We start from the raw sequence: 13,293 nt of genomic DNA on the forward strand, positions 1-13,293 counted from the left end.
ACTAAAGAAGAACAGTATTTTAATTTTTATAAACATAAAATCAGTGGCATCACAAATAATTTTTCATGTATTCTTACTGTCACAAGCAAGTTCAATCCATGTCCAATCTATGATCTCTGTTACTACCATATTATGATTCACTCATTCAATAGATCCATCTATTCTTTGGTTCAACTCTCCCCAAATTACAACATCCAAAAGTTAACATAAATCAATCAAACTCATATCAATATTTTGATGGAATGTCAATCTTCAATCGTTTGGATACAAATACAAATTGTTCCAGACTCATTGGCCTGAAAAAACGGCGTTTTATTTAAATAAATAAAATACATATTACTCTCTTTAACTGTTCTGGCGGAGTGCCAAGGTCTGGTCCCTGGATTGACAGCTTTCCCTCTCTTAAATGCACACCTGTCTATCAGACATCAGTTTTGACGATTCCACGTTCGATTTGAAAACTACAAGCAGAACTTTGACCTATATTCTTCAAAATCTTGATAAGTCTTAGCAGATATCATAAAGAAATGACATTCAACTACTTTAAAGAGTCAAACCAGATCCAAAACGGTATTTTGGAATGCAATTTTTCCAAAATGTTTTTCAGCTTTCTGAAAGTAATTTAGGTCTAGTAAAACTAGCTTTTAAAAAGTCTTCAGAATTCAAGGCAGATCGATTCTTCGCCGGCCACACGGCAATCACCATACATTTATTATTACTCTCACCGTCCTTCACCCTCTTAGCTAAGACTGTTTGTGTATCTTCGAAAATTTAAAGATCTCAAGATGTTTACAGTAAAATAACAAAAACTACATTCGAGCGATATAAATTAACTTCGTTTGTTAGGATACAGTCCGTATGGACTTTGATTCTAATTAATATCAGCGGCTTACTCGAACATAGCTCCTGTTGTATAACATTTTTGAGTTCATCCAGAGCATAAGTCAACGCATGTTGCTACACGCAATGTGCATCATGCAAACCAATATAGTCCTTAGGGTCTATTATAATAAAGACCACAGTTTAAATTCCCATTAAAAGAATTCTCGTGGGTGTCATATGAGCTGTTAATGCGTGTGTTTTCATTGTGAGTGGGCTGCAGAAATTATAGGCCACCCCTGTTCTTTGCGTGGGTGATATAATATTCTATGTCGATGTTTAAATATTGATATTACCTGTATTCATAGACATTGCCATAAGCTGATGCGTTAAATGTCAGGAAGAGTCAAAAGTCACAAGTTCGTATATTTTGATGAAAAAACTAGTAACTACTGGTATAAAGGTATGTCGCCTTCATAGCAAGCCACTCAAAAGATTTCTTAAATCTCACTCATAAAAATCATACACGTTTTCTGGATCCCTGTTTCCTTAAAAAGTACCTTCTCTCTATTATTGTCCACCGCTTTATTATAAAATCGATGAACTGCACCCATATCTTCATTTAGTAATAGTTTAGTAATTGCTTTCTAGTTGAGAGCAACCGCCCTTATCGCCCATTAGCCATTATTATCAATATCTGTATTTACTTTAAACAAATCGAACACGATAACAGGGCTCGGCGTGTTTCGAGTACTTTTGTCCTGCTTTCAAGTAAACAAATAATATTATATTACTGTGTTTTGTACGATTTATTTGGGAATTTTTGAAGGGGTGTCAGACGCTAAAAATAGTTACAGATTTTAACTAACTTTATCTTAAGGTACCTTTGATAGACATACCTATTGCTGAACTATACATAGAGAGGTCTTCTTTAGGAAGAAACCTTTAAACATTATGTATGTCTTCGGGCTAAATCAATTATCTTGCCTTTAAAAACTAGCATTGCAATAATACGTATCATATATCATATTGGTATCATACGTGTTTTGCAATCGTTCCGACTCAATCATCTCAACCAACCTAATTTTCGTATCCACTGTTCTGAAAGTAACAACTCAAACCAGGAACAATTCAATCTTAGCCCATGACTGACGTACACGATTAAGGGATTGTGCCTATCAGGTATATGAGATACTTCCTCCATTAGTTCATAATATCACACATCTCTCGCTTCATTCATTCACATATTCATTCAATCAGTGACGCTTATTGTTGGGTCTATATTAAGAACGAAATGATCCAAGATATGTTATGCAAGGCTTGCGTATGAATACCAAATGCCAATACAGAGGTCGGGAGTTCATGTTCTAATTTAATGCAGTATTGTCAGGGTAGCGATTTTGATTCTGATAAACTTACGATGTTTCAATAAAGGGATGATTCTGTGAGCGCTTCAATGGATGAACCGGAGTTATTGGAATGCTTGAAAAGTTGTCTCCAATTTCACCCTGTTTCTAAGTCGTTTCTTCTTTTCCAACCAGTGGTGTGATTCTGTAAGACTTCATTCATTCAACTTGGCATCTGAATCCGCCGTGAGTTTCGTGATTGGCATTCTCAAACTACACTAGCGCTACTCTTGCGAGCGTTTTGCGAGTTGAACTAAATTAAACTCGAAATTTTGACAGATAAAGTATGAGATGACTTTTAGAACGTTTTGAACCGAATGCGAAGTGAGAGTGAATAGCGAAGTGAAATGCGAGTTCTTGTCTGAATTTTATAGAATCGACGTACAGAAAGCTTTGAACACAAGCCATAAGATTTCGTAGTCATTAGAAACATTTCCTTCGCATGGTTAGCAGCTCCAAAAGATAAAACAAAATACATATGCCTCCTCAAATCACGCACAACTTTAATATTGGCAAAGATACAAGAATCTTACTATTAACCCATAACGATCGGTAAGCCATTAGGAATTTGGCAATACCACTAAAGTTTATTTACATATAAAAGAATATAAGAGTCATTCAGGGACAACGTTTACTTCCTCGAAATTATTTCCCATCCCCATTTCTGAACGTCACGTCAACGAATTAACATTCGAGGTTTTAGGTCACCATGCCATGGCGTACAGTCAATTTCATAGACATGGTGACACTCAGGGTACTCAAACAGTTACCTACGACGCCAAATGAAAGCAAAAATATGCTCAAAAGTAGAGAAAAATCTATATAACATTTTAAACGTCTCAACTTTTTTAGCAATTACATTGTTGACATATAAGTTTTTTGGTACGGTCTGAACGTTTTTTGGTGCAGTTGAAAATTCTGTCAGTCAGTACAAAAAATGTTTTTTTCTCTCGAAAATTGACAGCTGTCAACACAAAACATTCGGTACCACTACACCGTTATTATTGGCTTTCATATATTTGAGTAGTCCAAGTGTCACTCAATTTACGACGTTGACTGTACATAAAAGAAAGACAGGGGATAGTGCCATTTCATCGCACCTGGGTAATATTTGGGCCAGTTCCTCCACGTCCCCTGATTTCGCGTGCCACACCGACCATTATGCACGGAAAGAGGGAGTGCCATAGTTTTCGTGACCTGGGCCATGAGACAGATTGTTTAAAAGGCCTACTTCGCATAATTTAAGGAATGATTTGACAAGTTCATGCAAAACTGTTGTAGTTTTGGGTTCAAAAAACTAGAGACATGCTTGAATTCATAGGTTTTCCGGTTTTACATAGTCCTACCGTCGAAGGAGGTAATTAAGTTATCCTGTGGTATCAGACAGAGAGCGTAACATGAGATTAAAAAACTCAAAACTGAAACTAGTGCCGGTTTGGTAAAATACACTAGTCTTAGGAACGACTGGCTCGATTTCCGCAAAAGTCTTTCAGTGTTAGAAAGCCCAAATACAGAACAAACCTATAGGCGAATCCAGGTGCGCAGAGAACTTCCCACGGGACTCTTGTGAAAGCTAGTATGGTCATAAGATCTACAAATCTTATGAACCTTTCTACATTCCTTACAATCAAAACTTCAAGTTCTTCTGTACGAAAGCTATCGATTGCACCTTACGAGGCTTGTATTTAATTCAGACATTCCTACTAATTTATAAATGCTTTTCGTGAAGGTTCGGTATTAACGATTTATCGCTCCACTAAGGTGAAGGTCTAGACGGAATTGTCATTAATTGTTTGGATGCCTTTGTTATTGAGAGTCTCGCCCTTCAGGTATTTAAGTGAGGTCTGAGCTTTGAAGAAACAAGCTTGAATGAAAATAATGATAATGGCATACAGTTCTAGGACTTCACTGCTAAAATTGGTTTTATCAGTCACTAGAGAGCACATCAGCGAAGCTCTCAAAATTAAGAGCAGATCCAAGTCGCTGTGGCCGAAATCGGCCAGGATTTCTATTGATGTGTAAACTGATCCATATTTTGTATGATCTATGCAAATTAAGCTAATCTCTCACTATGCTGTTACATAATCACTAGTTTATTGCATTCCATACCTAATGTACGTTTTTCTCTGGTGTGACTTATTTGCTTAGATCTATGTCACCATTCTCTGTGAATAATTTATGATGAATGTGACTTCAATTAAATGTAGGTAAGGAAAGTCCACAATTTACAAGAAAACCCCCGGCCCCTACAGACATTTACTTTGTTCTCTTTACTGTATATTACTTACATTGATGGAAAAGCCCACAGTTTACAAGCCACCTAACGTTATTGTAACCACTCTAATATCTAAATAAACACACCCTTTATCGATAAAAATAATGAAAATATGATGGCTGCGGAAACATTCTGGGGTTTTATGTTATTGGTAAGCAACAAGCCTTTAACGGTAATAAAGTCGCATCCACCATCTTTGAAAAGTTTAACGGCGGGTTTCTATACCCGATCCATACATTAGGTTAGAGATTGAATTTTAACACGAGCTCCTCATAAATTGTACAAAACGATCCACTACCGCAAAACAATAGACGGATCACTCACACACTGTTGAAACTTTTTAGTCGGTCTGATACCAGCATCTTACCTATTTGTTGTACAGTACACAACACTATTCATCTCCATACTGATTTACGAGCCCGAATGAATCAGCCGAATAAAAAAGGTTTTTTTGCCGATTTACAATCGAGCTTACAATCACACGGAATACGTCATATGCAAATCCGTTAAGTAATTATTGTAATACTTTGTATTAAATTAGATAATATGCCTAAGTACATACCTGATGAACACGTGGACAAAACAGAAATCCACTCAATGTTATCAATATTATCTCCCACTCGTGGCCAATCTTTGCTTCATCATCATCATCATCATCAGCCTGTCGCAGTCCACTGCTGGACATAGGCCTCTCCAAGTGCACGCCACTGAGATCGATTTTCGGCTTCTCGCATCCAGCTCCTGCCAGCCGTCTTGCGCAAGTCATCACTCCACCGTGCCTGAGGACGTCCTACACTACGTTTGCCGAGGCGTGGTCTCCACTCTAGAACTCGTTTACCCCAACGGTTATCGGTTCTTCGGCTAATATGGCCAGCCCACTGCCACTTCAGCTTGCTGATTCGGTGGGCTATGTCGATGACCTTGGTTCTCTGACGGATTACCTCATTTCTGATGCGATCCCTCAGAGAAATGCCGAGCATAGCCCTTTCCATAGCCCGCTGAGCGACTTTAAACTTGTGAACCAGCCGTACCGCCAGTGTCCACGTTTCGGCTCCGTAAGTCATGACAGGTAGGACGCACTGATTGAAGACTTTTGTCTTCCAATCTTTGCTTACTCCTACCAAATCAGGGATACACGTCATTCGTCTCAAGTGCATTTGAATTAGCACTTATTTACCCACGAGTATTCTTTCTTTCTGTACTTTGTTTTTAAAAATAGTGTTTTGGTGCCAATGATAAAGAACTACGTGCGTAAACTTTTCTCTGCTGTGTTCGTGTTCCAGTTCAACCAAATATTTATGAGTATCAGAGTTTTTCATGGAGCCACTGATTCGACCTGAACCAACCATGACCCTTACTAAGCCTTGGTTATTCGATTCTCTGGTTTCTGATAAACATATTTTATTTTATTTGTAAAACATGGTGTTAGAGATACATTGAATAAGATCCTTCATGTTTTGCCGTTATTAAACAGCGTACAAATATTATAGCTGTTCTGACTGTTACAATTGTACAAATGTCAGCAGTACGAAGCGTGATGAGTTTCTCAATCAACCTTTATGTTCCTATAAATTACTTTTCATCCATATCCTATTTTATTTATAGACTTGTTATTTTTTCCTACACTTGAGTAGTATCGTATCAACAGTTCAAACATAACACGGGGTCAACGAGATAATACGCAATAATGTGTAAACGCAGATAAATACAAGCAATTAGGTATTACATAACGCATAATTTTACGATCGTCATTGGCTAGTAAATAAAACAAAAATTATGTGAGGCTCAAATAAGTTTTGTTTTTTATGGACCTCTTCGAAATAAATATGATGATGATGATGATGATGATGATATTCCGAATAATGGATACCTGCGGATAATGGCTGAAACCATATTTAGTATATTTCGGAAAATCTGAAAACTGCAGACATTTTAAAAATCTATAGATTGTGAATCTCATGTACAAGAAAGGAGCCTTTCAAACTAGATCTAGTTTCAATTCACTAATCAAAAAACGACTGTTCTCTATCTCTATTTGATATCACATTTAATTCGTCCCCTATAAACACCTCCGCCAATGGGAGCGAGACCCTATTCTACAACTTTACACATCTGCATGTCAAAACTATAACATAAATCCCACTTTACACTCAAGTCATATGACTCCAACATACTAACAACAAGACATATTTATATATAGTGTAGCTTTAGTTCGCGCTAGTGTGAACGCATCCATTGTCATTTCAATTAAAGACTTCTTGTGCAAATGGGCACAATTGGTGAGGTCAGGAGTTATGAGATATTTTGTTGTTCGGGATTATGTCGTTAATAATGTGTGCTGTTCTTTTAGGCAGCGAAAAATATTTCAGTCCATACTTCCATAACTACCATTTAGATAATATATTCCCAAAAGTTGTGCAGGTAGGTACTATGAAGGATCTGAAACGACTAAACCGATTTCAAAAATTGTTTCATTGTTTGAAAACTAGACTATTCCCCATTGACATAAGCTATACCACATTTAGCGCGGTACTGGAAGTTAATCTTCTTTCGTCACACTTTTGACATAGTGGTCGTGCTCGTCACTTTAGGAGTGGTGGCACGCTTGACAATCCAGGAATTTGAACGGGTACGGGAAGAAGGTAATGTAGCGCGTGGCGCGCTAGGGACCGGGGATCTCAGGATATTTCAATGAAACATTTAAATAGAACTTTACGTTTGTTGACTGATTGAGGGTGAAGTGACAACTTCAATATTTTAATCTAAAACTTTTAAATAATTGTCCGGCCAGGTATTAAAATATAATGACTAAAACCTTACTACGAAAAATGTTCTAACTAAATACCTACTCTACAGTACTTTCCAAAAAAAAAGTGTGGCACCTGGGTTAAGGGTAGCTAGCTTGTTTAAAAACAACATGCCTATAATAATCAATAATAACAATTGTTAAGTACAGGCGAAAGTTTCATCACATCTTCGTACAACATTGAACAACGCGCTTCATAATTATCAATGATCGCGATAAGAAAACAAAATGGCGTTTATTATGACAGCCGGGACCTACTTCAGTAACAATACTGTTATAATTTAACTTGGGATAACTTTAAACATAGCCTTTGTGTGTCCGTGTGTAGTATGTAAAGAATGTAGCCTTGGGTGGCACGGCGGTGGTCTACTAAGTATATTATATATGTAAGTGCGAAAGTTTGTAAGGATGTATTTTTGTCTATGTTTGGTTCTCTATCGCGCTAAAACTATTGCTTAGATTTTAATGAAGAACCACTTTATTACTGAACAGAAGAACAGAAACTAAAGTGGTTGGCACACTTATATAAACTTCAGTTTTTTGTGTGGATGAACTAGTCCTTTTGGAACACGGCGCGGGAAAAATTGCAGACGAAAGCTAGTATACACAATAATCTTTATAGTAAATAGATATAATTGCTATGACTATGTTTTGTGATTATTGTAAAACTTCTCAGTAAATGCTCAATAACCCGCTGGGGGTGTAAAAAATTTTGAAATTCTTAATTGAGTCCCCATTTCGATATGTACACGACTCTCCCTATGTTTATAAAAATACGTTCTGTATTTGTGATTTATTATAAAAGTCACGTGCTATTGAGCGAGTTGATAGTGCGTCGTCCAAAAGGCCGAGGAACACCGCTCTCGTGAAATGGGAAGTAGCACATTGTGGATCATGAATAGCGATACTTAATTCGCTATCACGTGGAGACCTAAATCTGTTTTAAGGGTATTCGTATTGTATATGACTAGAACACAAATCATCTATATAAAAAACTGGCTGTTTCCCCCGGTTTTACCAGCGTCCCGTTGAGACTACTCCCCACTATAAAATAAAGCTTTAATCTCGGGGATACTGTACTGTGCTTGCCATCAGTGAAAGAATAATATAATAATATATAATATAATATAATATATAATGTCGGGACACCTTTTCACACACGGTCGGTTAGCCCCATGGTAAGTTATTAATTAACTTGTGTTATGGGTGCTAACACAACTGATAAACTACATATATACATATTTATAAATACATATTGTAACACCCAGACCACGGCTAACAAACATGCTCATCACACAAATGTCGACCGAGCCGGGAATCGAACCCGGGACCTCAGGTTCGGCAGTCCGGCATGGTGACCATTGCGGCATGGTGATCATTGGTGAACCTTTTTGCCATTTTCAAAAAGGTTCAGCATCTTGTTTGGGAGCCCTTAGAGTGCAAATAAAATTTTCGCACCTCGCGAGTTTGCAATGGGTACGCAAAGGCAGGCAACCTAAGCACACATTGGAACTCCTAGTCTGTACTTACCATGCTTCACAAAATATATGTCACAATTGGATACCATATATCAAATATCTATAAACATCTTGATGCATTTTATAAGCCATATGATCCTCGATATAAAGAAGTGGGCATCAAAGCAATAAAATAAGGGTAGTCGTTCATATCTTACGATACCAAGGTGCGGTCGGCAATAAATAGGAAATAAATACGAGATCAATTGTGATATATCGACGATATTCGGTTACTTTAACGTTAACTCGTTACTGTTTTATGGTTTATGGGTTTTATCGTCAGGATACGCAGGTTGTGGGGATCTTATCACTTATATACTCGGGTAGCTACAGAAATATTTATGTCTATGTAGGAAGTAGTCTATGGTCATAGTTTCCAGGCCTATTATCGGCCATGGTGGCGGTTCTCTCTTAAGGAAATCAACCAGTGCCCCAGGATATTATTATAGTGCACAAGCATTTGCGCAGACACAGGCTCATTCCCTATTCCTTCACTCTCATAGCCCGATAGGACGGCACCTGAGTATCAATCACCAACTTCAAAGTATTTAAACCTTCGTAACGATTTCATAACATCGTAATTTTATATTATCAGCAAAAAAACGTTCTTTATAAATTATTTCCCCAATAAAATTAGCATATGACTAGTAGGTAGGTAATACGATAGGACAGGTTACAAAGCTTCTAATCAAGAGCTATTACCTAGACTGTCGTTACACCTAATTGGAGAGTGCGAAGTACACCACTAAGTGATACTATATACTGATAACTAGTAGTTGTAACCTTGAAATGTTAATTTTTATAGAGCACCTCGTAAATAAAAGCTACATTTTTATTCAGGACTAGCCGGGCCCTAAGGGAACTATTGTACCAATTTGAAACATTTTCACTTTCACTGTTGGAAAGCTACGCTCTTTCCGAGTAACATAGGCTGTATCTTAGCCCGGTACGGGCAGCAATCCCCATGGGACGATTACCATTCATGATCCTTGATCTACAACCTACAACATCTTAACTTTTAATTATTAACACGCTTAGTTAGCTTGTAACTATGTTTGTAAGAAAATCTTGGAATCTTAATTCAATTAGGATGAAATTTTGTACACCCTCTGAGTGCTGATGACAATACATGACTAGCTAAGAAACGCTACAAAAAGCATGATTTTTAGTTTTTTTAACTTTCAATTCTACTTAAAAGTATATCCGTCGCAGAAAACGTAAATGTGTCATAGATGGAATGATGAACTTATAGTTACTTTTCACGAACCTTTATCTACAACATCTTAATCATCTTTTTGTTTCTCCAACAGTTAAACCCTCACGTGAACGACTTCCAAAGGCGCTACGTGAGCGAGGTGCGCCGCTGCAGTGAAATGGAACGCAAGCTGCGCTGGGTGGCCGGCGAGCTGCCTGAACCGCCGCCCCCGCCCAAACCCGACAGATGCAGTCTCAGTCCCAGGGAGATTAATATACTTGAGGTATTTGGAACCTTTGAAAATTATTTTAGAGCTTAATAAGGTCTCTGAGCTAGGACAAACTGCAAAAAAGGACCTCATGAGTAAGTAACGCTTGGCGAGACTAGTAAGTACGAAGATCGGTGACCATCTTATCATGACAAGTTCTTCCGAGTTCAGAAGGCGCGTTAAAATGCCAACTGTCATTTTGATCCTCTTTGGCAGTCGATACGTGTAGGCAGAAACCAGAATGTCTGGAAATAGTCTAGCCAAGGGGTATATATAGTGCTGCGTAAGAAACTGGTAACACGGTGATGAAGTTACTTTGAGATGAAGCATTAAAATCGAAGGTTTTTATTTCAAAATAGCCCTACTTATGCATAACATTATATATATTATATATAGTTCCTATAGTATTGTACAAATTAGAAAAAAACTTAATATAAAGAAAGTAACAGCCCTTAACGAACTCGTGAATCATTCTGGAACTATTTGTTTATTATGGGGATTTCCCCAGACTCGTCGTGCTTTATTTAAATATAACTATTGACACAAATACAAATACTTGCCAGATGATTTGACAATATTATGTGGAAGTTTCGAAGTCAACATGTTATCTGAGGAAGCTGGCGTAGTTTATTTTACGATAACAATCCTTCTAACTATCCTCGTTCGTGTCAATCTTTAACTCTATTGACACCCTTTATAATAAATGCACACAATTTCCAGAAAGTAAGCAAATCTTTTAATTTCTTTTCATATTCTATTAATTTAAAAATTACCTTTCGTAAACCTAAATTTTTGCTCGCGAGTGTAATCATGAAGATCTTGTATTAGTGCAATAAACTGCCTATCTATAAATAGCTACCAATACACATTTCTTTCTACCCCTCCTAATTAAAAACGCAATACAAAATACCAAATACTTATTGGCATACCGACAAAATACCGCTTTAAATAAACGACAGTAACAGTAACGAAGCACAGCTTCTCAAAGAAGAATACTAAATAACAACTGAAGAATAACATGCCACTGTCATTACCAACAAGATTCATAGTGAGGTACCACGTACGAACAACACTATTAATCCAGTTACGCACACCAACTCTGTTTAATAATTATTACCAGACCAGACTATGATGCTGGACTATAAATACGACTTATGTTTGTTACTCAATAGCAGTAACGGCTGAAATCGGCCTTTTTATTGTTCTACTGGAGGGCACAGGCCTCCTCTCAGATAGAGAAGGAATGAACGTTAATCACTACGCTTGCTCAAGGTGGATTGGTAATTTCAGCCTTTAAAGTCCAGTAATATTTTCCTTCTAACTCAAATCAAGAGACAACCCCCAAAATGAACACCCTTCACCACTTCCTATGTGTTTTTCTGGGAAGAAGAGGCGCAACAAATTCCCCAGCAACATACATACTTCAACTTTATTCAGCCTTTGATGTCCAAGATATTCTTAATAAACCGGCCAAGTGCGAGTCGGACTCGCGCACCGAGGGTTCCGTACAAATGCTGTATAGATAAAAAGTGAGTTTCGCGCCAACCGTTCAGTTTAGAACAATCAATTTCGTGAGAGTCAAAATAGTTAATATTTTTTATTTTATAATATAACTAAAATAGTAGGCCAGTACCTTGTAAAAGTTATTTTATTGAAGTTATTTACTTAGTCTGGCCATAAATACTGTTACACTTAATTATAAAAAAATATTACATTTGAATTTCGAATCTGTCATTTTTATATGATTGTTCATTGTGTTTTCTCATTTTGGCGCCAATACATTGTAAAATATTTTGCGATATTAAAATGGTGTGGGGTGATAAAGAGAACCGAATCGCTGTGATAGCATTACACAAAGTAGGTATGGAGCCAAATGCAATTTTTAAAACTCTCCATACACTTGGTATTAGTAAAATGTTTGTGTACCGGGCTATTAATAGGTACAATGAGACCTCCTCTGTTTGTGACAGAAAAAGATCTGGCCGTCCACGTAGTGTTCGTACGAAAAAGGTGGTCAAAGCAGTAAGGGAAAGAATTCGAAGAAATCCTGTCCGAAAGCAAAAGATTTTATCTCGGGAAATGAAGATAGCACCTAGAACCATGTCGCGTATTTTAAAAGATGACTTAGGACTTGCAGCCTATAAGAGACGCACTGGCCATTTCTTAACTGATAATTTAAAGAAGAATAGGGTGGTAAAATCGAAACAACTACTGAAGCGGTACGCAAAGGGAGGTCACAGAAAAATTTTGTTTACGGATGAGAAAATTTTTACAATTGAGCAACATTTTAACAAACAAAATGACCGTATTTATGCTCAAAGCTCTAAGGAAGCTTCCCAATTAGTCGACAGAGTGCAACGTGGACATTATCCGACTTCAGTGATGGTTTGGTGGGGTGTTAGCTATGAAGGAGTGACTGAGCCATATTTTTGTGAAAAAGGTATCAAAACATCGGCACAAGTGTATCAAGATACCATTCTTGAGAAGGTAGTTAAGCCCCTTAACATCACCATGTTCAATAACCAAGTATGGTCCTTCCAGCAAGACTCGGCGCCGGGTCATAAAGCTCGGTCCACGCAGTCTTGGTTGGAATCGAACGTTTCGGACTTCATCAGAGCTGAAGACTGGCCGTCGTCTAGTCCCGATCTTAATCCGCTGGATTATGATTTGTGGTCAGTTTTAGAGAGTACAGCTTGCTCTAAACGCCATGATAATTTGGAGTCCCTAAAACAATCTATACGATTGGCAGTGAAGAATTTTCCCATGGAAAGAGTGCGTGCTTCTATTGATAACTGGCCTCATCGTTTAAAGGACTGTATTGCAGCCAATGGAGACCACTTCGAATAAGCTTTTTATATTTTTAATTGTTTTATATTTATGTATTAAACTGACACACTGTAAAAGTAATAAATGTTATTTGCAGTTAACAATTTTCTTTTTTCTTTATTACAATATTTATGGCAAGACTAAGTATATACAACATTTTATAGTCATCATTCAGAAATCT

General features: G+C 37.3%; 1 protein-coding gene across 1 annotated transcript in view; it reads left to right on the top strand.

Moving 5' to 3' along the window:
• The window catches only part of LOC124631702 (V-type proton ATPase 116 kDa subunit a 1-like), a 44,290-nt gene that overhangs the window by 10,932 nt on the left and 20,065 nt on the right, over nucleotides 1–13,293 (top strand). The window contains exon 3 of the mRNA XM_047166252.1: nucleotides 10,134–10,301. Coding sequence (XP_047022208.1) covers nucleotides 10,134–10,301 — 168 coding nt within the window. The remainder of the gene's footprint in view (nucleotides 1–10,133; nucleotides 10,302–13,293) is intronic.

The sequence above is a fragment of the Helicoverpa zea genome, chromosome 7, assembly GCF_022581195.2.
Source record: "Helicoverpa zea isolate HzStark_Cry1AcR chromosome 7, ilHelZeax1.1, whole genome shotgun sequence".
NCBI classification, from domain to species: Eukaryota; Metazoa; Arthropoda; class Insecta; order Lepidoptera; family Noctuidae; genus Helicoverpa; species Helicoverpa zea.